Raw genomic sequence first — 26,886 nt, forward strand, 5'->3', positions numbered from 1 at the left:
AAGAATCCCATTTATAATTTTGGTGTTTGCTAAGATGTTTTGGTGGGGAGATATTCATTTATCATTACCATTCTTTTTGTGCTTTTAGCATTTTTCTTATTTACCATGTTTTTAACTTATTTGTTAGCTTCACAGAATAAGCTATTTTGGGGTAAGATAGGCTGTGAGAGAGAGAGAGAGAGAGAGAGAGAGAGAGAGAGAGAGAGAGAGAGAGAGAGAGAGAGAGAGAGAGAGAGAGAGAGAGAGAATCATGGAGGCTGTCAGTGTCGGGCTACCAATGCCCACAACTTTTCTGAGGGTAGGTAAAATAAATGAATCCTTCATAATAGAGGCCTAACATATTTGCATGTGGCCTTTCCTTTTTATACAGTATAAACAAATCTAAAAGCTTACCTCTGTACAGCATTTACACTGCCTGGAATGACAGTGCCAAATCCTTCTCCTGATTCATATAAAACACCAGTAATATCAAGTAGAACACCCTCTACTGGGTTATCAAGCCAGCCACTCATTGTTCAAGTTAAGAGACCTGGAACACAAAGGAATATTTCTATAATTACAGACATGAATCAACCTAATTAGCTACTAAAATCCACCATCTGAAACCTAATATTTTGTATATATCCTAATACACTGTACTGTATTTCCAACATAATATATTTTATAAGTAGAAAAGAAAACTGGCGTTCAGTAATTAATGAGTACTTATCCACCAACAGAAAACCTGGTCTACAAAGCAAATACTGTACCATACTTCTAGCAGTACAGAGAGCTAAATTTAATTGCATGCAGCACTTTCTTCCTCAGCCCTCTCCTTAAAATTGTTTAAGTAAAATGTACATGTTAATGATGTTTATATTTTGTTTTAATAAAGTTGGTGCATCCATATACCAGGAGACTATTCTTCACCTTGTGACTGAGAAAATGTGTCAGCCAATGACAGACCATCAGGGCTGTGACATACTTTATCTCAGTATTTTTCAACATCTGACACCCTTACTCCAAAATAGACACCCCCTGGTTGCTATAAATCTAATTCAAGATGGCTCTTTGTCATAAGTAATCAAGTAAATAATAATACATAATTATCATTTCCAAACATATAAAAGTTATAATGTGGAACTGCCATACTTTCTCCCTGGTAGCTTGCAATGCCTAATCTTGGCAAGATTAGGCTAGGCCATGTGACCTATATCTTCCAAATCCTCTACTTGAGGAAAAGAACTTTAAAGCAGTATGGGGGAAGGTGCAGTGAACAAAGCACACACCACTCCTGGCCAGGGTTAGATACAGAACTCAAAATAGAGTTAAGGTAGGATAGCTAAGGATGAATGGGGACCCCTTCCCATTGGTGAGGTTATATTTAGCTATGAAGGTGACATTGGGGTTACTATATCAGATTATTCTTCATTTCCATGGTTTGGTTAGCTCAATGTAAATTACTTTATTAGTAGCCAGGCTACCTTAGCTATGAACCCTGGTTTGCCAGGCTCTCCCTCAAGATTATTATATAAATAAGAGACAGTTAAGATAGGTGAAAACTGACTTTGGATTCCCAAGTTATTGTATTAATCTTTTTTAAGCTGTTTCATATCAGTAGCATTAACTGGAGATGTGGTACCATAACATTTCTGAAGCTTTCACATTTATCCAATATCTATCCTGAGTCTAAATTAAAGGTCTTATATAAAAATGGGTCATTATCACAGGTAGGCTAATGACAGTGAATTATGAAATTAAATGATAGAAAACCTAGTGGTAAGCCAAGGTCATAAGACAGCTGAGGCAACATCTAAAAATGTAGAAATATTATCAAGCCTAGCCCATGCATGACTCACGAAATAAAAGTGGCTAGTACTCATTGCCCACAGATCCACAGAGAAATTGTCTGTCATCATTGAGGTTGTGTACATGAAGGTGGTCAACAGGCACAGCCTAGTATGTTAAGCTGTAGCTTTCTGCCTAGTTTTAATTGATCTAACAGGAACTACACATCACTCCACACAGAAAAAACAACTGAAAATTCCTGGACTGCTTAGTTTGGGTAGCTATTATGATGATGTACTTAATGGTCACAAAATATGTTAAAGCTACCTTACTTGCCAGGTTGAAATCTGCAAAATTCTAAGGCCTACACTTAACTTTTGCAGCTCTCTGCCTTGGTGACAGAACAACTCACAGTCCATACTACCTCAGAGCTTTTTACATATGGTAAACTCAATGCCGCGAATACTACCTCATTTTACATACAGGACATTTATTTGCTTATGATACATTCTTTATGCATTGTTGTTTATTATCTCTTTACATATCCTAGCATAAATAGGACAATATTTTTCATACTTGTGCAACATTCATACAGGAATAGACTAGCAAAGAATATTGGGTAAACTATATCTACAATGAAAAATTTATAATTGTTTGTTTTCACCAAACAGGCATTTAATATACTGTAATAGGTTCGATACGACTGCATTATTACCAACTTCCTTTGCCCCTGCGCTACCATTTTGAGATCTGTGATGGACAGGTGAGTTCACCATGCACAATCAAGTTGGTAAGGGTGCTGAATCACCTAAAATGCAACACCTTTAGCATTTCCATTAAAAACATCAACACCATTCAAATTATGAAGGGTACTGTACTGCATGGTCTTTAAATGAACTTTACTTACAATAGCAGTTATGTCATGTTTCCTAGTCCGGACTAGCCTTTGCCTGTAATCAAAGTCACCCTAGATAGTATGTTTTAAACAATGGTGCAATGTTTTTATTCAAAAGGAGATTGGCCTAACCTACTATCCATGATGTACTAGAATATTTTACCACTATGTATTTCAGGAAGTTTGAGTTATCGTTTTTTGCCAATATCTTTCAAACCAATCAATTGATTGGTATGGTACTTTGCTACAAAGTTTCTCACACACTCCCTTAATTTTTGATAAAAAATTACTTGTCCAGAGACAGATTTTAAAGGCACTTTGCTCTTGAATTTTAGGACATAGCCAAAGATAGCCAGTCAAGATTTACAAATTCATTCTTATAAGCATTCTTGAGGTACTTATCCCTCCCATCACCTACCCTTCCTCATTCTTTAAACCTTACTTCCCCATCTGTCATTTCATTCATTCTTCTCTCCCTCTCCCTCTGTCTTCAGAATATTTATGTAATGGAATGCTTTCAGGCACATATTAGCACTGCAATTTTTCAACTGAGCAATGTAGGATAAAATGAGCTAACAACCTACATGGTTATACAGAATTTAGGGGTTTCCGACATCTTTGTAGTTGATGAATGAAATTTCAGGTTGAACGATGGGTTTATCATTTGTGTATCCAGTAACTACAGAGAAGGTTGTCTCATTGCTGTTCAGAGAAGGCTGTCTCGTTGCTGTTCAGTTATGGCTTACATGTTGAAATGTCCCCCGTGGATGCAGAAATGCTTTTCCTATATGTCTTTTTGAAGTTTACAGCCAGGAGAAAGCTGCCCAAAAATTAAGAATATATCTGAATAGGTAAGATATTCCTTATGATTATATTTCACGGTCACATATATAAGGGAATAAGGGAAAGATAAAAGTGATTTTTTGATATACATCTATGATGTCATGTACATTGTCTCAAATGGTTATAAACTGTTTTGTGATTTTAACCCATTATTTTTTATTATATATGTAGAACGGTGAATTTAGAATAAACATAAAATAACTTTTCATCACAAAATTATGCAAACAAAATAAAAACAATTGAATTCATGAAGAAAGTAACATATGCTACGGGGTGTAATGACATCAAGGAAGAGTGGGGAGAAGAATGGTGGAGTCGAAGGTGAAAGTTGGGGGTAATGAGGACAAGTTCAGTAGTTACCAAGCTCGTATGTCCGAAAGCGTTAATCAGTTTGCTGGCTTCCCCATCAAATTCAAGAGAAGAGTGCCTGAAAAAGCTGAATTTGGAAACTGAATTTATTACCAAAACTTAGGGGAGGGTGTGAAACACTGTTACAAAGTAACACACCGATCCATAAATTAATTTGAAAGATATTGGCAAAAAACCAAAACGATGGCTCAAACTTCCTGAAATACATAGTAGATAACAGCGTATCACTCTTGGCTTGAACCAAGTGTCGGCTCATTTCTATCCTGCCATGCCGGTGGCTAGAGGTAGGCCTGTACTAATCATAAGCTTTTGGCCTCTCTGTAATAATTAGGCTCTCTGCTAGGCTTCATAAACTATTACACGTATGAAAATTATACAATTTACATATGATATCCACATGTTGTCATGGGACACATACTTAATTCTGAATTTTTATAAATGAAAGATAATCAGATGGACGGAGGGTTAGATATACTTATTCACAGTGCTTTTGTCGGGTTTGTTTACAATTTGCAAATCAACGCCTCTGACCTTTCGTAGTGATGTTCCTTAAGCCTGCGATCTTAAAATTAGTAATGCTTCTTTTCTCTCTCATGCAAACTTTTTCCACAAATCAGACAAAATCATTCTCTAAATTTACTTTTTGTTTTACAAAACATAAAATAAAATATTTAGCAAGTTTTCAGACCAATTTCTTCGAATCAAAATGATGACCCCAACTCTACGTAGTGTTCCAGCAACCTAAACTGCATACCCATTGCATTTGCATTGGATACACTTATTCCGAAAAAGTTTGAATCCAATTAAGTACAAATGAAAAACCCAAATCCGCGGGTCTCCTGTTAACACATGACTTCACATAAGCGACCATTGCTGTCTTTTTTTCCCTATCTCTCTCTTTCTGTCTGCTACTTGTTTTGAAGTACAGTATTATATGTCCTATTCTTGATTCCCCTGTGTTTTAGATCTTTACTTTTAAATCTTAAATTCCATATAATTTATTTTTATAATTATTACTGTATTTAATTTATTTTATTAATTTGGCAGATATGATTTTCAAAATAATTTTGACTATATTTTAAGTGATTTTTGTTTAGTTTCTTGACGTTAATCTCGAACTCATGATATATATATATATATATATATATATATATATATATATATATATATATATATATATATATATATATATATATATATATATATATATATATATATATATTTTGTGTGTTTCACAGCTAGCCTTGAATATATTTTCAAGATTTCCAGCTAGCTGTCCTATTGTTGTGAATGTATATATACATACATATATATATATATATATATATATATATATATATATATATATATATATATATATATATATATATATATATTCTACAATACATATATGTGTATATACATTTCTACATGTGTATAACACACACATATACATACAAATATATTTATATATATATATATATATATATATATATATATATATATATATATATATATATATATATATATATATATATATATATATATATATATATATATATATATATATATATTTGATTTCTTACAACATTGTATCATTTGCCTTGTCAAGCTCATCTCTGAAACAGGATACAGATGATAAGTTATTGAATTGAATTGAATATAGAATTTAGGCCAAAAGCCAACCCCTGGGGCCTATGAGAACATTCAGTGCTGAAACGAAAATTGACAGTAAAAGGTATGAAAGGTGTAACAGGAGGAAAACCTAGCAGTTGCACTATGAATCAATTGTTAGGAGAGGGTGGAAAGTAAGATGGAAGAAAGAGAATATGAAAGGAGGTACGTAAAAGGAACGAGAGGGGGTTGCAGCTAGGGGCCCAAGGGACGCTGCAAAGAACCTTAAAAATTGCCTACAGTGCACCGCACGAGGTGTACTGACGGCACTACCCCCTACGGGAGATGATAAGTTACATTGCATCCCAACCGTGAACTGGTATGCATCATCCGTTTAGAACGAACTAAAGCGTTGACTCTCTCTCTCTCTCTCTCTCTCTCTCTCTCTGTGTGTGTGTGTGTGTGTGTGTGTGTGTCTCAGGAACTACATGTGAAATTATATTGCATCCCAACCATGGAATGTATGTACCATTCATTAAACTCAAATCAGAGCTTAGATCTTGTTTTCATATTTCATACTCGGAACAACAGTCTCTCTCTCTCTCTCTCTCTCTCTCTCTCTCTCTCTCTCTCTCTCTCTCTCTCTCTCTCTCTCTCTCTCTCTCTCTCTCTCAACAATTTTCTTGTGGTATCAGCACCTGTGCAGTCCGTTCTCTTTGAAGAGGGGATGAATATTAGAATTTGATTTCTCGCAAGTGTGAGATGACCTAATATGTAAACGAGCTGACGCGTTACTTTCCAATAAACGCAATTCCTTTTTTCAAGTTGTCTTTCCAACATTCTACTAACATCTTTATCTAGGAAGATGCAACGTCATTCAAAACATTTCTCTGGACACTTTTTTGAGCCTGTAGGTTAATAAGATAGCTTTCTTGGCTAGTTTAATTCTTAAAATTTTGGAATAAATCACATGATAAAGAAATGACTGATAAAGGGAATTTGTAAACATCATTGTAAGTTGTATATTGCGCTCTGTCTACGGGGTTAGGTAAGTTCTGTTTAACGTTGTCAATTTTGAGGAAAAATGTTCTGAAATGCTTAACGGGTCAATCAATCGGTCATTTCCTGTTGCACCCAAGGGGATGCATACGGCCTCGATGAACTCACACCACCACATTCTGTCCTCTCCAACACTCATCTCCTTCTTCCGCCTCAGTGTCCTCAACCACGTCTCCCTTGGCCTACCTCTACCTCTTCTACCAAGGGCAACCCACCCTGGTGTATCTCGTACTATTCCCTGTCTTCTATACAAATGGTCTAGCCACTTCCAGCCTGAGAATCTAACATGCTCATCAACCGGCTGCCCCCCCCCCTTTACTTCTCTAATTCTGCTATTTGATATTCTATTCCTCCAATTAATTCCTAATATTCTTCCGAGCGCCTTATTTCCAAATGCTAAAAATTTATTTTCCGAAGTCACTGTACTTATGGCTCATGCCCATAAATTAAAATGCTCCTAACCATTACCTTATAAATTTTGATTTTTGTATGTACAGAAAAACTGGTATTATTTCAAATATTTTTAAGAATTCCCGTTGCCTGATGAGCCTTTTTTAATCTTTCCATAAATTCTGTGCTCAGAGAAACATCCTTATCTAAATAAGTACTTAAATATTTAAACTTATCCACTCGCTTTACTACCATACCTTCAATTAGACAGTCCTGTGCATTTTCAATATTCATATTCATGATTTCAGTTTTTCCATTATTAATAACTTAAACAACCTTTTGAACTTCACTCACTACACAATCCAACACTCTCTGCATCTTTTCTGGTCGCTCGCAGATCGGGACTACTATATATCGTCAGCATAATCTAAGTCAAGAAGTTTCCCTTTTTCTCCCCAGATTATAGCTGCATCCGTTTCTCTTTTAGCCCTTCTCATTACGTAATCTACGACCAATACAAACAACAGAGGACACACAATGCCATCCCGAACCACACCAGATTTAACTTCAAATGTATCACTCAAACAACCAAGAACCATCACTTTATAAGATGTGCCCTCATTCATGTTCATAATAACCCTCACAAACTTTTCCGGCACTACATAATGCCTCATGGTTTTTCCCATAGTCCCTCTCGAAATACTATCAAAGGACTTTTCAAAACCAACAAAACAAAGACTTAACGGGGCTTTCATTTCATTAGCTTGCTGCATTAAATGCCTTACCAAGAAGATCTGGTCACTGCAACCCCGCCCCTTTCTAAAACCGGCCTGTTCATCCCTCCGAGTACCATCAACCACTGGCTCCGACCTATTCAACAATACTCTACTGAAAATTTTCAAGGCTACAGGTGGCAAAGTGGTTCCCCTCCAATTACCACACCTACTCAAATCTCCTTTCTTTGGAACTTTAATGATCATACCATTCTTCCAACCTGATGGTACTATCCCTTTCACCCATATCTCACTGAATAATATCTTCAAGACAAATATTAATCTACCTTCCTCCACTTTAAACATTTCCGGGAATAAACCATCCTCTCCTGGTGCTTTATAATTATTTAACTGTTTTATTTCCTTAACTGCTTCTTCTAGCCTGATTTCACCTTCATCAATATTTAAATCTTCCTGAGCAGGCGGTATTTTTCAGTTTCCGCAATCTTTTCATTAACAGATCTTCTTTTATCCCTCTTAGTCTTTTAACTTCTGAATCCAAACTCAAGTACTTAGTTCTTGCTAATCCAAATTCATCATTAACAAAATGCATTTCACTCCTCAGTTTTGCTTCACCTCTCTTTTTAATCATATATTCCATGTTTCCTCAGGCATCCACATCTTTTTTCTCAATCTGTCTACCTCTGATCGTATAACCAGCAGCCTCATGCAAAACTTTATTCACATCTTCAGACATCTCATTTACACTACTCCCTCCCTCCCCCAGTGTTACCAAGATCAAAAACCTGCTTCTGCATTCTGTTCGAAATTCCGCCTTTTCCTCTCCTTCTCTTTTAAGCATATCAGTATCGTACCTATCAACAACAGGTTTTCCCTTTTTCTGACTTTTTAGCTCAAGTCTTATTTTTGCAACGCTGAGTTGATGATCATTGCCAATATCACTTCCCGATTAACACGAACATCTAGCAAAGAGCTTCTATGCCTTTTACTAACAGCAATATGATCAATCTGATTTTTATATTTTCCACAAGGTGACACCCATGTCGTCTTGTGTATATTGTGATGTTGAAAAAGTGTGCCCCCAATGACCAAGTCATTTGCTAAACAGAAACTCCCAAACCTTACTCCATTTTCACTCACCCTACCACCGACACCCATCATACCAATACAAGCCTCAAATCCCTCATTCGAGCATCCCATTATTGCACTGAAGTCTCCAATACAAATCAAAACATTATGTCTAGCAACACTTCCTATTCATTCCTACAGCTTTCCATAAAATGCGTCTTTCCTTTCATCAGGTGCATCATTAGTGGGTGCATAACACACAAACAGACTGATGTTACCATGATTTGACTTGAACCGTGCATGTAACAATCGCTCGTCTGTAGGATCCCATTCACACAGAGCCTTCTCCGCCTTGCATCCCAACAGCAGTCCTACTCCCTGATAATGCATTCCAACGTCTATAGAGATACATATAGACCTTGATGCATTCCATCCCGTCGGCCAGACATCAACAAACATAACTTATTCTCCAAATCCAGTTTATCGACCCCAGTTAATCTTGTCTCTGTCACAGCACAAATGTCTAATTCATAGCTTTGAAAAACTGCCACTAACTCTTCAATTTTACTATCCTGATTAAGCGTTCTCACATTCCAATCGCCAATTTTGATAGTACTTTTAGAAAGAATAAAAGAATTAAGAGACCGTGAGATTCTTAGCACCCCCTGCCCATTTAAGGGCTGCACGGGCAGGGGAGGCAATTCCTCTTCTGTCCGAGTCAATCAAGGTTTCTTTGGCTAACTACATGAACACTTCGCCACAGTGTTGCAATCGCAGTAGGCAGCAAATTTGCTTGCATGCCCACACCCGAAAGGCTTAGCTATGCTGAGGCCAATCGCATGCCGACGTGCCTCCCAGCCATTTCACTCTCAAGGAGTTTATCTGCCTGAGAAGCAAACACCCGCTGCTCCCAGGGGCATTGATCTGTGTGGGTAGAGGGTGATCACTCCCTCACTAGCTATATATTACAATGTATAAAGCCACACTCACCAGATGTATAAAGCAACACTTTTTTTCCATTACCGGAAGACTTGGATTTTACAATTTTGACCTATCTCAGCTCTATTGCTTATTATCACTGAAGAAAAAATAAATGGATGTTACTTCTCTTGAATCTTTTACATAATAGACTGTAAAATGGAGGCGAGAAAACATTCTATTAGTCGAAAAATATGGTTTTGAAAAAAAAGCCTTTTGCAAAGCTTTTTGGAAGAAAAAGAGAGCATGTTACTCTTTTACACGAGTTAAATAATTATAATTCGTTTCAATGGAAAATTGGCTTCGGATTTCAAATAGCTAATAAGAAATTTGTAACTCTCCGACCTGTCTTAATCTCGGGAGGAGGGATTCCAGCATGTTAAAATAAACGCAAATTGATTCTTTCTCATTAAGGGTGATTTATATGCTGTAAAATCGTTCGCACCTGTCGCTTATTTTCTCTTGTTACATAAACATTAATCTCATATTAATAAGCTCTTTTGAATAAGTTACCGCACACTTCTTAGTGCATAATAAACACTGAGTATCGAGAGTATTTTGTTTATGCCATTTATCAGTCTTCAGTTCTGACCAGGCACAATAGTATCGTTGTTCAATGAAATGCGCTTTCCGCTACACAGTCTGACTGATCCTTAAGGAAGTCTCTGTCTCTGTCTCTGTCTCTCTCTCTCTCAGATAAAACCCTTCATACAATAATAATCGTATCGAAGCAAATTCATCTATCTATCTATCTGTCTATCCGTTTACAACTTCTATGAACACTAGTTGTAATTCAGTTATTCTTCCCCCCACATGTACCAGTGCATACTTCAAGCACGCTCTAAGTACTTTATATATCTGTGCATGCTTCACAAATATCACACCTATGATAACGAATACGGGCGCTCAAGAGATGTCGTGAAGGATGGGATTATAGTTGCGTCGGTAGTTGAGCGAAGACAGCCTTAAGAATCTAAACCATGTACCAAATGTAGTGGAAAAAATTTGTCGTTGCTTCAGTTCCTCACCTTCTCGTCGTCATTAGCCTAAGATTTTATTCTTTAGTGGACCTCGTTTCCTATGGATGCTTTTGCTGATGATTCTACCCTTCCCATTTCTGCTTTGTTCTTCTCCAAGCCTTCTTTCATTCATCAGACCCAATCTCGAACTGTCACGCAAATTAATTAAATTTAATGTCTCCAAGACGGTTTCATTATGTTTCTTTCTTTCCTGCCCCACCCAATTTTTTTTTATTACTGTTTATGAAAACGGTACTGAAACTCTCTATCAATATTTTGGATGTCCAGGTTGCCTCTAATGTATTTAGAGATCACTCGCTGTCCAGACTGCTAAATCGGCCTCCAAGTAAATTGGATGTGGGCCTGTTATTATTTAGATGCCACAAATGGTTTTTGCCATCGCTGTTACTCAAACTTCCAGTTAAAATTATTCATCTTTTAGAGTACTGCTCTCGTATGCAGGGTACTTCCTCAAATATAAAACAATTTGTACGATCCGTGATACCTTCCTCCCACCATCTCTAGGTCCTCTGTCTCTCTCACTTTTCTGCAGGTAATATTTTAAATATTTCCCGTTGCCAAATTCCTGAGATGTATGCTAGTATTGCACCAGCCCCGTTTTTTTTTCTTGCCATGCCCCTAGGTTAAGTGAGGTTAGATTATACTCCCTGAAGTAATTTGGGTGTGGGAAAAGTAATGAGACTGATTTCAAGAAAATTCTGTGATTAGTTTTTGAGATATGGCGTCCCGCTTTTTTCAGGAAAAGATTCTGGTACTCTAGTACATCTAGGGAAAAGTGCTTCCCGTTGAGCTTTATGGGAAATTGCCGCTCGTGGGCAGCCTCTTAATGCACATCAATCCACCTCTTCAAAGATTTACTCTTTGAAGGTCGGTTATCCTTGTATTACACAGTTCAGTGACAGTTTAGTTCTACTTTAGAATTTTGGAATTCTTATGCTACTCATGCTTTATTTACGCTTGCAGCCTTTCTCCCTTTTTAAGAGGAAGGTCTACTGGCACCTTCGTGGTTAAGCAAGACCATCGGGTTAAGCCCCGCCCGTCTTCCTGTCTTTTTTCTTGTTTACTTTAGGCCTCGTCTAGTAAAGGGCGTTTAGGTCTTTTTTTTTTCATCGACTTCTGCCAAAACAAAACATTTCGGGCGTCTAGTCACTTCTAACTTTGCGTTTTTGAATTGCCCTGTATGTTGGGATTTTTAAATCTAATCTTGGACACGATATTTATTTGCTTAAATATTTTGTTTTTACCCAATTTTGGAAAGTTAAATATATAAAATAAATAGCTGTTATTCATGGTTATACAGAATAAGAAAGGGATATGGAAAAAATAATAAGTTCGTAATGAAGTACGAGTCCCAGTTACATCCTTTGATGGCCAACAAATGACCACAGGATTCTGTCTGTCTTTCCTCTCCTAATGTACTTCAATTGCCTTTTCATCCATCTTAGACAAGTCGGACAGACTCTGTCTCATTTGTAAATTCTGTTTGTATTTACATGTTTACTGTCCAGGGAGGCTGACTATAATTGATAATAACTTAACTATAAGGTAGAACGTCATAGCCTTGTAAGTCACTAGTCTAAGGGAACGAAAATATATGACAATTAGGTGTAAGATTAAAGGCTAAAAACTGAAGTCCATCACCGAAGCATGGAAGCCTAGTCAAATATCCTACTCCTTTTCCAGAACAGTGTCCACTGTATGATTATAATGTGGACTTCAGAACCAAGCCACCACCATACATACTTTGAACCTTTATACAGAGGTAAAATCAGAGCTGGCGAGACGTAAGGATTGCTGTACTGGCCAAGGTCTACAGAATACCCGAGAGCTAGGTGATAGCCTCAACAGCGACATTACTTTCAGAAGCAACAACCATAATGCGAGGAAGGAGGAATCTACTATCAACATAATCATCATCAGTTTTTTTATGAATTATCTACCGCCACTTCCATCTGACATTGTGCATAGTAATGTTGTTATTGTTGTAGTTGTGTATAAACTAACAGAAATTTAAATAATGTATGGACTAGACAAAAACCATTGAAAGAACAACAAAGCAGACTGAAATATTCTAAACTGTAATATCAAAAAGGAAGCCATTCATGAGCAAAAGAGTGAAAACAGGGCTGAGTGGGAAAGGTCAAAGGTAAGTGAAATACGTTCTCATAGGGACAGTGACTGGACAAAAGCCAACAGAGTTCTAATGAATTCCGAACAAGTGTATATAATTAGGGGAGTCCATCGGGACCCGATATATAAAAGGCTCGGCCTTCGGTTCTTTGCATTCGGGCTCAGCACTGAGTAAGAGTCGCCAGTGCAACGCTGACTCCATTATCAAGCTCGGTTCCAGGCAAGGGGGTCTCTTTCTTGGTGTAAGACCAGGTTATTCAAACGACGAAAGCGCCAGTTAGTCTCATTTTCAGAAGTCTTGGACAGTCATTTGTCGCTGATGAAAATGGAACTAACAATAATTCTTCTTCTTTGAAAATTTCCACATTTATTCTCCTACACATCTTTTCGTGGTTTACTCTTTTGTATGAATAATTGTTGCGGTTGGAAATACACGAACATACATTTCAAGTTCAACAGTATGAAAAAATGTACATTAACGATTTTGTTTTTTAATAACGCTTATAACTCAGTCCACAGTCTTCTTTGCTGTTTTTAAAGGTCTCATGCCATCTCAACCTAAACAGAAGCTAAATTCTTCGGAGAGCCAAACCTTTTTGTGAATATGCCCGGAGCTTCAGCGTTTTTCTTGATCCTTCTCGGGACAGGACTATATCCCATTAGGGTAAGTGGAAAGGAGTTGGTTGGTGCTTTCCCATCGTCATCCGAACAATGTATTGTGGTTATCCAGTACTTTTAGTTTCTTATAGTGTCCTCTTCTTTCTTCGTAAACCAGATAATGATATGTGAACTTGTTTTCAGTCTCTCTTGAATGAGTGGTGGACTCCGTGTTAATATTTCGGTCAGTGTATTGTGGTATCACATCTTAACCATTTTCTCCTTCTTGAAAGGAGGCGTATGCAGAAGAAAACGAAGAAATTGAGACGTATATTGCGAAGGAGGACGAGAATGAGGATCTGCAGAGAATTTACGATCCTTTCCCCAAATGCCTTGACACTGGCTGTGCCGAACACACTGGCGGACAATGTGGCAACTGGTCGAAGAACGAGCCATGTCTCTTCAGACTCCACGATGATAACCTTTGCTCCTCTCTGATGAAACCGGAATGCAGTTGTTGCATTCGTGAGTACGAGTGTAACTCGATGCTACTCTGTTCATACATATTAGGCCTACACACACACACACACACACACGCGCGCGCGCTCAAAATGACATCTATGACTAAAGGTTGAGGTTTAAATTTAATTTTTTTTAAGCTTTCCAGATAATAAGCTGTAATCATTAAGGAATAAGAGGTCTTTTGTAGATTAACTAACAGCCATTGCAAAGAACTTGAACCATCGGATCTAATAATCATACAGTAAAATAAAAGCAACGCCCAAAATTAACACAGCAATTATATTTTTAATCACAAAAACATGCAGGCATATGGAAAAAACGAAGAATTAATGATACCTGATCATACGTTTTAAAAACATTTTATTTAAGGTTACGAGAACACAATTATTAAAGGTCATTTGAATCATTTGAATTTTTTCGTTCGAAATATCTTTTCCCAGTTTTCTTTTTATCAGTATATATAAAAAACTTTTGAAAAAAAAATAAATTTAAGATACAAAACTTCAGATAACTTAAAATCGTATTTCCAAATGATCTACAAGATATGAAGAAATAGATTGTTTACTTTCTAAATAACGGAAATATAACTGTATTTATACAATCTCCAGCATATACTGTACACACATGTATATGTAATATATATATATTTCTGTGAAACACGTTCTCATGTGTTCATTTCCATACATTATAATATATATATATATATATATATATATATATATATATATATATATATATATATATATATATATATATATTTCTGTGTGTGTGTGTGTATTCTCATGTGTTCATTATATATATATATATATATATATATATATATATATATATATATATATATTATATATACATACATACATACATATATATATATATATATATATATATATATATATATATACATACTCATGTATATATGTACGCGTATAATGAGAACAGAAAAAGAGGCAATTTAAATCTGGAAAACTAAGAAAATCGGAGTGTATTGTCGTTACAGCTTGTATGGGCAGATGTGAAAATGGAGGCATGTGCAGAGACAAGTGCAATCCTCACGAGCAGGAGGATCCAGAGTCCACGTGCGGGGAGAGCTGCAAGTGCTGCATCCCAAAAAACAGTGAGTGTAACTTCAGACATCATGAAATCCTCGAAACAGATGTCAAGGGAAATATTTGTAATAATTTTCTGTTTTTTTTTTAATTCCCATACGCAGACAAACATATATAGATCCGTAGCATTTAGATCGTTTGGTCTTTATTTAAAAATGCAGTATCTTCAATGTTTATTTTAGCTTGCGAGGGCGATTGTAGCGAGGGAGGGACGTGCAGAGCTGACGTATGTCTTCCCAACGAAGAGGAAGTGCCTGGGAAATGTCCTTCGAAAGGCTGTATTTGTTGCCTTAAGAAGCGTGAGTATTGCATTAACCAGCGTTTCATGGCTATAAATAATGTCCTTTGAGAAAAGAGGTCTTAGCTAAGGGTAGATAGAAGGGGGCATCATCAGTGTTTATGAGTTAGGGTTTTGAGATTTGGTTGCTAGCCCCATTGGCCAGCTCTAAAGCATTAGGTTTGAAAACCTTGTTATGTTCATTTAGTGGAAGTTACCATGGCAAAACTGCAGAGGGTCAGAAAAACACAAACAGCTCCTTCGTGTGTTTACTTCTGAAGAACACTACACTGCAATACAAAGTAACGGGGCAATCTGCCTATCTCAAAGAAAACGATCTCCATAGCAAACTGCCTTAAACAAATTACAATGAACTTTTATTAAGGATGCAATCAATTTTAAGACAAAGGATGGTCTGATGCACTCGGCACCCCTTATTGGTAATCCATCGAAGTGTATATAAGAATGATTGTGGTAGAATAAACATTGGAACAGTGACAGTAAATCGTCAAGAACAAGAAAATGATGAAAGTGAGAGAGTTGTTGGTAAAGGATGAATCCTGTCAGGCTGGGTTTGAAGAATATGAAAGGGTGGTTCTGACAACTGGTTTAGGAATGGAATGGAATATAGAGTTTAGGCCAAAGTGCAAGCACTGGGACCCATGAGGTCATTCAGCGCTGGAAAGGAAATTGAGAGTAGGTAGGTCTGAAAGATTAACAGGCAGAAAACCTCGCAGCTGCACTTTGAAATAATTTTTAGGAGACGGTAGATAGCAAGATGGCAGAAAGATAATATGAAAGGAGGTACAGTAAAAGGAATGAAACGGGTTGCAGCTAGGGGCCGAAGGGACGCTGCAAAGAACTTTTAGTAATGCCTACAGTGCACCCCGTGAGATGCACTGACGGCACTAGCCCCCTACGGGGAAAGATAAAGTTGTTCATAAGTATGGAGTGCTTGAAGTCAATGAACTGGAAACATTGTCGTGGAAATGTGCTTGGAAAGGGGTTGACTGTTGGAAATTCGTGGTTCCTGAAGAAGAATATTGATATGCATAAGTGGAAAAGAGTAAAATGAGTTCGTTTGGTTATATGTTAGTACGAGGTGGACGGGAGAACAATGGTAAGAACAGGAGTGTCTATATATATATATATATATATATATATATATATATATATATATATATATATATATATATATATATATATATATATATATATATATATATCATATAATAAGTCACCAAACTGCATATATGACAAATATATATACGTAGACGACCACATGAAAGGTGAAAATTAAAGACCAGGTACCAAGCGCTTTCGTGTATTGCGTACACTTCTTCGGGGTACAAAGCGCTTGGTACCTGGTCTTTAATTTTCACCTTTCATGTGGTCGTCTACATGTAATATATATATATATATATATATATATATATATATATATATATATATATATATATATATATATATATATATATACTATATATACATATACTCTATACATACTATATATATACATATATACTCTATACATACTATATATATAATGTTTGTGTCACTAGGTTTGTGGTTATATGAGGGTAGGAGAACGATATAAAAGCAGTAAGTGGTCGGATATGAAACTAAGAGGTTCGGTGAAGAAAAAAAAAAGATTATTGGAGGTGCAATTGTTTGACAGAAGAAAAGATAATTTACAGTTTAAAAGAAAGATCGATACGGTACTCAAGGATACAGTGCTTAATTCGAAAGTGTTGTAATAGAGAAAAGATTAAAAAGCCTTGAAAAATCTGGACAGCTGGAGCAAAATAATTTTTTGGGAAGGTGGTCTTAATATCTTGTAAGTACAAGAGCGAATGCAAGACTGAAGTTAATGGCAGTGAGTGTATCGGCGCCGATGCACTGCTGATGATTGTTTGTGTAGATGTGTGAAACGACTAATGTTTCACGCACCCATCATCTAGCATTTTGTTTACGAACAGGGTAGTGCCCGTTGTGTGTTTTTTTTTTTTTATCCAAAGCTACACCTGTTAGGAGCAATAGTTTAATTTCATGTATATATTCAAGTGTGCGTACGATAAATAACCATATATAATCTAGTTCATATCCAAATATTGTGTACACGTACATACCGACATATCTGATCAAAGATAGGCGCGAAGGCAAATACAGTGATTGTGCATCATTTCGTAGTATGTGGTATTCCTTTTGATCTTTTGGCCTGCTTTCTACCATCTCAAATGTGATGATGATGTAGTGCTTCGAAAGAAATTTCTGTCTGCGTAATATCTACTTAAAAAAACATTCACAGACCTCTTCTTTAATTACCGCGAAGTAGTAAGCTATTCTTCTAGACCTTCAACATATAACTTTTGAATTCTGTGAAACTTTTTACTCCTTTTCTCTTAACTGAAAAGTCATAAAATTAAGAATGTTCTGATCCACAGCATGCACAGAAGGCCCCTGCGGAAAAGGCGGGGTTTGCAGAGACGAATGCATTTTCCCCGAGTACAAACATCCCTTCTTCATGTGCCCCGCCGGGAATTGCAAATGCTGCTACACAGGTAAGTGTGCACGAAGAAGAATTTTACGCGCATACTGTGATGTGTGCCAACCCAGACCAGGGAACTGACTCGATACACCCTATGTCCCGAAAGCCCTATGCCCTTATCTTGACTAGCTGACACTGGTACAAATGGTTGGTTACAGGCTTGGAGCAAACAACGGACCTTATGAATACAAGCCAAGAATCTGCAGTAAATAAATAAAAAAAAATGTCAACCCACGGACGTCACAACTAATAAAATCCTTTTTGATGGTCTTCCGTGAGACTTGAGTATCAAGTGTCGAATATCGGAGAACTAGAGTCTTAAAATAATAAAGATTAGGATTCCAGACAGGATTAGTATATTGTGCAGTGCCTTTTTGAAATGTCGCAAGCACGGCACTAGATCTGCCGAAAACGAGGCAAATTCTGGCAGGATTTCTTTCTTTCACATCAAAATCTTTTTGTTCTCGACCAGCAAGTGCTAGCCGCTGCGGAGACCCCTGTGGAGGCATCGCAGGAGGAACCTGCAAAGAACGTTGTGACCACGACGAAGAGAAGCTCTTGCAAGGCTGCGGAGGGAAAGAGTGCTCTTGCTGCAAGAAGAAACACAGTAAGTACTCAACTGTCTTCAGAGGCATATCACTGTAGTTATGACATTTGCAATATGAAATGAGGACAAGCTTGCATAAGCGGTAATTCTCTTCTCTCTTTCTTTCTCACACGAGACTTCACCTTCAGCATAAAAGTGTTCTATCATAATCACGATTTTTCGAAATTCTTCGTTGTAGGTTGCCAAGGGAGATGTGGCAGGGGACACTCTTTTAACTGCTCGAATTCCTGTCCACCGGACCGAAGAGTCAAAGGATATTGCCACGGTTCCAACTGCACCTGTTGTGACTTAAACAATTCTACAATAACGACTACAGTCACAGCGCATTCAACCGATACAACGCCAACGAGTATTGAATACTCCGCGACAAGAGAGCATAAATACCCACCAGCTACGGAAAATGATTACGACTCAGCAACAGAGAATGAATATTCCACAGTAACTTCGGATGAAAATCCATCAACAACGGAAAGTGAACATACAGTATCCAGGGGAAATGAACATTCTACGAAGGCAGAAAATGGACATTCATCAACACCAAGAACATCAGGAAATGAAGACTCTACTACAAAAGGAAATGAATCTCCAACAACAACAGGAAATGAATTTTTTACAACATGGATACATATACATCCTACAACAGGAAATGATGACTCTACCACAACAGAAAATGAATCTCCAACAACAACAGGAAATGAATTTTTTACAACATGGATACATATACATCCTACGACAACAGGGAATGAAGACTCTACCACAACAGAAAATTAATATTCACCAACAGCAGGCAATAGAAATGTATGCAATATCGATAAATTCATTTTTACATCTGAAAAGCATTTCACAATACCGGGAAAGATTGTCACTGCACAGAGAGACTCAAGAAAGATGCTGTTTTTACCACATTTATCTGTAGCAACAACAAGGCTGTACTTAAAAATATCTGAGCATGATATCTTACCGTAATAAATAGTAAACAAAGCAAGATCATATATTTGAATAAAAGCTGTTGCATTACGCTACTATGCTATAAGTAACATTAAATACTATCCGAAATAATTTACCATTCGGGAAAAAACTCCATATTAGAATAAAAGGGTCCTGTTGGAATAATAAAAATATTATATATATATATATATATATATATATATATATATATATATATATATATATATATATATTTATTTTTATCATTTGCAATGATATGCAAAGGAAAACTGACTCACTAACACTGAACTGTCTTACTGCCTTTCCCGCCTGCTTCACGATAAGTAATAAGATTTGCTACTAATTAATCATCTCACTGTTACTACCACAACTACTAATATTATTTTCAACGGCATTTCAGTTACTCTGATACAGATGCTACCTTCACTTTTATTGTTATTGTAACTGGGTAACTGACAATGTGCGGATTTGTATGAGCAGTATTTTGAAATAATCCGTCATAAAACTATGCACATAATGTCTTTGGCTATTCCACATGCCACATGTAAATTGCATTAAAATTCAACACAAGGAGAATAAAAACTGAATCTTATCGCTTGTTTTTAATTATCCCAGGAAGAGTCCAGTCGTCATGTGTATCAATACCATGACTTGAAAAGAAAGTGTCCGAAGTGATGAGAATCCACTAATCAGTTATACGTATGTTGTAACATTTCCCTATGACTATTTGCTCCCGAAAATGGAAAAGTGTACGAAGGTACACTACCATAGGTATAACTGCGTTTTGCTCTGTCAGCAAAATTTACAAAATATCCACCGAACTTTGGATATGAATTGTTACCGAAGTTAATATAGTGATTTTTTATTCTTGGATTATCGGAGCATTTCGTTAATCACTCTGTTTCACTCAACATCATAAGCGCAGACGTTTTAGAACTGTTATAACGGCTGGTCACACAATGCAACGCAATCTAAGATTGTTGCACATTACTGATCAATTGGCGGACTACAGAAAAGATTATTTTGTCTGTGGGTAACTGATTACTTTCACTTTTATGCAAAGCGGAATCATTAAGCATGTTAACAGGAGATTTTTATGCAAAGCGGAATCATCAAGCATGTTAACAGGAGATTTAATTGCTTTCAGGGATCACACTAAATCAAATAACCAGCAAACAGTGCTTTAGAAGTTTTGAAAACTAGCGGCATATTTAATCGGTGAACAAGAAGTTTCAGTGCAACACCAGCAAAAATATAATTATTTTTTTTCATTTATGGTCTTATCATCTGACATAAATGGAAGACAGTAGAAAAAGACATCTCGAAATTAATGAAAACTTCCGATTAGAAACAGCGGTTACAAGGGTAACATAGTTTTGAACAATTATCTGACGTGTTTCTCATCTCGTTGTCTCTCGTTGCTTTTCATATCAGGCCTCTAATTTTGCAGAGGGACTTGCACCCAAATCCCTTACTTTACTTCAATATTTTTTTTTATGATGGGGACATGGGAAATAAACTCTCAAATGTATATTGGTCACAGTAAGATATGAGTTTCCAAAATACACGATTAATCAACAGATCCAAATGAAGAAAAGGTAAGAGGAATAAATCAAGGTGAAAAGGCCGAGGTGTCACAAGAAAATTGACTCTATAATAGGCTTACGGATCTTGATGTGCATCATGGCGGCTGGAGAAACTGTTGGCAGTAGAATGTTAAATAGGTCATGAGAGAAAAGCTCAGTAATAGCTGTATAAAAGTGGTAAAGCGGCAACATCCTGATAAAGTCAACGTCAACCAGTCTTGAATACATGTCTTCTAATAAAGAGAGTCAGGTACAGAAACAAAGTCACATACAAGAACAAATAACCTCAAAAAGATCTCGAATGATTAAAAAGGAAAGAGGTCAACAGGACATCATAAAAAATGTAACTTTGCAAATCTTCCGAGACATCTTGTTTAGAGCTGAATTCCTTACTCTACAGAATAACCATGGGGCTTTAATTAGTATTGCAAAGTAAATGAAGGAACTTGCACCCGGCAAAACGAAGCACAAACCTCACTGAAAGTAGATATTTCCTCCATACGAGCATTAGAGTCCGAAAATTGAAGGGCCACGTTGAGAGATCAGGTCCCGGAGTAATTCGTCAAAAACTATGGAGCAAGATGGATGTAGATTCATCCTTTAGCTGGCTAACAGCGGTCAGGTGAGAAGTTTGAAATGTCGAGAACACCGCGACAAGACTCCCGAAATTCAAGCTAGATGACTTCTTAATATGCGTAAAATACAAACAAGAAGAAAGATCAGTCATAATATATACCTCCAGAAGCTACCAAAGCCATCAGGGACAAAAGAGAGAGATTGTTTTGAAACGAAAAAATAACCTCTAGAGAGGTTTCCCTGTTTTGGAGACAGGGACATGTTTTGCAGTTATATGATTGATTAACGCGGCAACGAACATCTTCGGTGCATAATTAGTGATCAACGAGAGTAGGTAGACGAGGCTGGAAGGCAAATGAGAAGCGAAAAAGAGAGGGAAGTAGGGAAAAGTGTAAGGAACAGGTGTGTATATATATTGTGAGGCTTCAAGAAAAGTCGGGAGTGAAAGACTGATTCTTTATTATGTTGTTTAAGATTAAGCCAGTCTTGTGCTGGCACGGGCTCTTGCTCCTGGAGCAGCCCGTAACATTCTTTATTATTCTCGACAGGTGTTTATGACACAAAAAGCGGACGGAAAGGTAGCGGGCGACCCAAGGCCCCCCCACTGCGCCCATACACGATTTGTGTTTTCTGACAAGCATAAAAATACGTACATTTGTTACATGGCATATAAAAGGTAGATATACATATTAGCAGGTAAAATACATGACGTGATTAATGTATATCTGAAAACAGAAACACAAGGAAAGAGAGGTGCGATTTGTCGCCCTTACAAATACTACCCCCGCAAGACAATAATTAGAGGAGCAATTACTGGGTGAATCAGTACTAATCATGGAGGCGCTGAGGCAGTTGGAGTGGGGTCCTGCTTCTGGAGAACTGTGGGCATGGGGTGTAGCTGACACCTGGGGACGGCTGGATGTATTTTCTGGGCTGCCCCGGGCCCCGCTTTGGTGGGGAAGCGGCTGCAGGCAGGTATTGCGGGGGAACTCCAGGCCGCCTGCCTATTTCTTCGCAAACTTTGCTGTCTACTAGGAATGCGGGTTTCAGTCTGTCGATGGTGATCCAGTCCTCCTGTCTGTGGATGTCGAGGAGGAATGCTTTGCTGGCCTGCCTGATGACTCGGTGGGGCACCCTGTAGGGCCTGGTTAAGGGCAGGTGGCAAGCGTCCACCCTGACAAAGACGTAGGTGCAGGAGTGTAAGACAGGTGGGCTGTAGATGATGGCTCTGTCGGCGAAGGTCTTGTGGCAGGACGTGAACCTCTGTGCGAGTTCCCTCAACCTCGGGAGGGGGGTGTCGGAGCCGTCGGCAGGAAGAATTCTCCGGTATGGCCAGTGTTTCCCCGTAGACTTTCTCAGCAGGGAAAGTATTGCCATTTGCTTTCGTTGCAGTGCGGAGACCCAGCAGGACCCAGGGCAGCTGTTCCTTCCACCTCTCGTCAGTGCAGCGTGCCATGAGAGCTGCTGTAAGAGAGTGGTGCTCCCTCTCAACCATGCCGTTCGCTGTGGGGTTGTATGCCGTTGTTCTGTGTAGAGTTGTACCCATCAGGCTTGCCATGGAGACCCAGAGCTCTGACAGGAACACAGGTCCCCTGTCTGAGTTATGCTGTCTGGCACTCCGAAGCGGCTTATCCAACTGGAGAGGAGGGCCTCTGCACATGATGCTGTTGATGCTTCATCCATGGGGGTTGCTTCGGGCCAGCGGGTGGAGCGATCTATGATCGTCAGGAGGTATCTGGCTCCCCCCGACTGTGGAAGGGGGCCGACGACGTCGATGTGGATGTGGTCGAACCGCCAACGAGGCTGGGGAAAATCACCGATCCCGGATTCAGTGTGCCGGTATGTTTTGCTTGTCTGGTACGGGATGCAGTGCCTTGCCTACTGGCGTACGTCCTTGTTGATGCCGTGCCAGACGAACTTGTCAGTCATGAGGCGTGCTGTTGTGTGCCCCGATGGATGGGAGAGACTGTGGACGATGTCGAACACTTGTTTTCTCCTCGATGCGGGCACCAGGGGGCGTGGGCGGCCTGTGCTGGTGTCGCAGAGGAGAGTTGTGTCCGAGTTTGCTAAAAGCACATCTTCCCATTTGAGAGACGTCACTGCTGTCCTGTAGATGCTAAGGTGAAGGGAATTGATCTCTATTCTTGACAGAGCATTGGCCACTGGGTTTTTCTTGGCAGGGACGTAGTTGATGGTGCAACCGAACTCGGAGATGGCAGTCGGGTACTACTGTTGCCTTGCAGACCAGGCATCCCCCTGTTTTGCAAATGCATGAACCAAGGGTTTGTGGTCTGTTAGGACTGTGAATTTGGTTCCCTCCAGCAGGGACTTGGAGTGCCTCACATCTTGGTAGATAGCCAGCAGCTCTCTGTCGAAGGTGCTGTAGTGGGTCTCCGCTAGTGAAAACTTGCAGCTGAAGAAGGCCAAGGGCTGGGCATGCCGTACACTAGTTGCTCAAGTACTGCACCGCAGGCGATGTTGCTGGCATCCATTGTCAATCTAAGGGCAGTGGCAGGGTTGTGGTGAGTTAAGGTGGTAGCACTGGAGAGGGCCCTTTTCATCTGAATGAATGCCTGCTGCTGAGGAGCTTCCCACGTTAGTGTTTTTAGATTCCCCTTCAGGACTGACGTCAGGGGGTACATGATGTGGGCGACATCTGGGATGAAGCGCCGGTAGCAGTTTATCATTCCAAGAAACTCCTGAAGGGCCTTGATGGTTTGTGGTTCTGGGAAATTTTCTATAGCTTTTACTTTAGAGACTGTGGGGCGCACTCCTGCTGGGGAAATCTTGTGGCCCAGGAAGTCTACTTTTTCTACCCCGAACATGCACTTTTCGAACCTGACAACTAATCCTGTCCTGCAGGTGTTTTATGATGGTGTGGACGTGGCGAAGATGTTCCTCTGGGGACCTGGAAAAAATTAGGATGTCGTCGACGTAGCAGGTGCAGAAGGGCAGATCTTCCAAGATGGTATCCATCAGGCGCTGGAAAGTGGCACCTGCATTCCTGAGACCGAAAGTGGAATAGGAAAATGTGTAGCTCCCAAAGGGTGTGATAATTGCTGTCTTTGGGACGTCGTCGGGATTTACAGGGACTTGGAAGTATGACTTCAGTAGATCCATCTTGGAGAAAATTTTGGCTCCGTGGAGGGCGCCTGTCAGGTCTTGCATGTTAGGGAGCGGGTAGTGGTTTGGCGTTGTTACCAAATTCAGGCGCCGGTAGTCCCCGCAGGGCCTCCATAAACAATCGGATTTCTTTACCATGTGGAGAGGTGACACCCACGGGCTTGATGCCTTTTTACAGACGCCCATGCGTTCCATTTCTGCAAAGGCCCATTTGGCATCTTGTAACTTCTGGAGGGACAGACGTTGGAACTCGGCATGGGTTGCTGGGCCCGTTGTGGTGATGTGGTGGAAGATGCCGTGCTTTGCCGAAGCCCCAGGTGACTGGCGTAGTTCTGGTTTGAACACATCCAGGAACTCTTGTAGGAGGGACGTGTAGCTGTTGGGGGCTTAGGAGCAGATGGAGGGCATCCTGGGTCCGGTGGAGAGCTGACGGGAATGACATGTCCCTGTGTCGAGGAGGAGGTGTCTGGCGCCGTCGACTAGAAGTCCATGGTTCCCTAGGAAATCCGTGCCCAGCAGAGGGAACTTAATATCCGCTATGACGAAAGGCCAGTGGTATCTGTGCCCCAGGATTGAGATAGCCCGGGTCGTTGTGCCATAAGTGCGGATGGGAGTTCCGTTTGCTGCTATGAGGGTGGGAAGTGAGTCAGGTATTTTTTCTAAACCTTCCCTGGATGGCGGGAAAACCGACTGCATTGCCCCCATATCAACCAGCAGGCGGCGTTTGGAGATATCGTCTGTGATGAAAAACCCTGCTAGGCGGGGGGAGTTGGGTTTTGCGGCCACAGCTGTTAATTGTGGCCGCCTTTGTCGTTTTTTGTGAAAGAACACGGAGCCCTGTAGATTCTGGCGTTGGTCCTGAACTTTCTATCGTAGAAACACCACGCCTGGTTTGGCCATGTCTTGTGCTCTCTGAATGGCGGTCTCTTCTTATAAACAGCGTTGATGTCTCTGTCGTCGTCTCTGTCTTCCTCTGGCAGTTTGCAGGCTCCCAGAGCGGCGGCGTGTGTCGCGGTCTTGGTGGCCTCGTATAGTTTCGGGGCGTCGTCGACTAAGGCATCCATGTCCAGGTTCTCTGCATCCCTTATCTGGTGCCGAACTTCCTGTGGGAGGCGCCAAAGGAAGATTGCTTTAGCCAGGTCTATTGTTCTTTTCCTCCCGTTCTAGTCGCGACCTGGGAGTGTTACTAACCCTCGCAGCTGGTCCCAGGCTTCCCTGGGTGATGCATCTCCGAGGGGCTGGGATAACAGGTCGAATGTGCACTGCGCTCTCTCAGACACAAGCATGGAGTAGGAATTCAGCAGTTTGTTTTTTAAGCTGTGTATGTGACTTTGTCTGGTTGTGCGTCCAGCCAAGGGGAGATTCTATTGAATATTTCTTCTGGGAGTGCCATCATGACTATGTCTGACTTTGTAGCATCATCTGAGATGCGCGCTATGCGAAAATGCGTGTTTGCGCGCCAGAACCATGATGCCGTGTTTTGGGGCTAGAACAGGGAAAGTTTGACCGTGTCTGGCTTTATTGGTGAGAGAGGCGTGCAGACGATGCTCACGGGTCTGCATTGAGGTTCTACTTCTGACATCTTGACTGCTCACGCACCAAAACGCTGGAAAATGCGCCGTATTGAGTCCATTAATGGTGCTGATTTGTTCGAGAGGTTGAACGAAGTGCCAAAATGTGCCCTTTTGGGTATGCCGTATTTAGTCCATTAATGGCACGGTTTCTGCCAGGTAGAGTGCTATCAGAGGCCTAAACTTTACGCTGTAGTTAGTCCGCTAAAGGCTTTCTGATGGTAGGGTGCAGCCATTTAGTCGGTTAATGGCTGGGCCAAAACTGCACTACCTGTCCCTGACCCTAGGTCACCAGTGTGAGGCTTCAAGAAAAGTCAGGAGTGAAAGACTGCTTTTTATTATTCTTGACAGGTGTTTATAAGACAAAAAGCTGACGGAAAGGTAGCGGGCGACCCAAGGACCCCCGCTGCGTCCATACACGATTTGTCTTCTGGCAAGCATAAAAATATGTACAACATTTGTTACATGGCATATAAAAGGTAGATATACATATCGGCAGGAAGGCCGTACAATGATGCGTAAGATGAGGTGCACAAAGAATCTGATATAAAGACAGGTA

General features: G+C 39.5%; 2 protein-coding genes across 4 annotated transcripts in view; one reads left to right on the forward strand and one right to left on the reverse strand.

Annotated features, from left to right (window-relative positions):
• The window catches only part of LOC136850660 (phospholysine phosphohistidine inorganic pyrophosphate phosphatase-like), a 136,959-nt gene that overhangs the window by 13,906 nt on the left and 96,167 nt on the right, over positions 1-26,886 (reverse strand). Inside the window, exons 1-2 of one of the 3 annotated variants that reach the window (XM_067124419.1) lie at positions 4,293-4,402; positions 394-529 (exon numbers count right to left, since the gene is read on the reverse strand). In XM_067124419.1, coding sequence (XP_066980520.1) covers positions 394-512 — 119 coding nt within the window. In that variant the 5' untranslated portion in view covers positions 513-529; positions 4,293-4,402. Of the gene's footprint in view, positions 1-393; positions 530-4,292; positions 4,403-26,886 lie in introns of those variants that run through there. The other 2 variants (XM_067124420.1, XM_067124421.1) reach the window with 2 other exon arrangements.
• LOC136850381 (proteoglycan 4-like) lies at positions 13,017-19,619 on the forward strand. The gene is made up of 8 exons (XM_067123988.1): positions 13,017-13,142; positions 13,407-13,530; positions 13,757-13,988; positions 14,983-15,099; positions 15,274-15,390; positions 17,813-17,929; positions 18,389-18,523; positions 18,702-19,619. Exons 2-8 carry the CDS (start codon positions 13,471-13,473, stop codon positions 19,292-19,294), a joined length of 1,371 nt encoding a protein of 456 aa, XP_066980089.1. The 5' UTR covers positions 13,017-13,142; positions 13,407-13,470; the 3' UTR covers positions 19,295-19,619.

This window comes from Macrobrachium rosenbergii, chromosome 22, assembly GCF_040412425.1.
Source record: "Macrobrachium rosenbergii isolate ZJJX-2024 chromosome 22, ASM4041242v1, whole genome shotgun sequence".
Classification (NCBI taxonomy): Eukaryota; Metazoa; Arthropoda; class Malacostraca; order Decapoda; family Palaemonidae; genus Macrobrachium; species Macrobrachium rosenbergii.

Coding starts and splice junctions, on each gene's coding strand:
- LOC136850381 (XM_067123988.1), top strand. CDS start 13,471: ATGCCCGGAGCTTCAGCGTTTTTCTTGATCCTTCTCGGGACAGGACTA. Junction 13,531..13,756: donor CAGGACTATATCCCATTAGG/GTAAGTGGAAAG, acceptor CCTTCTTGAAAG/GAGGCGTATGCAGAAGAAAA. Junction 13,989..14,982: donor GGAATGCAGTTGTTGCATTC/GTGAGTACGAGT, acceptor TTGTCGTTACAG/CTTGTATGGGCAGATGTGAA.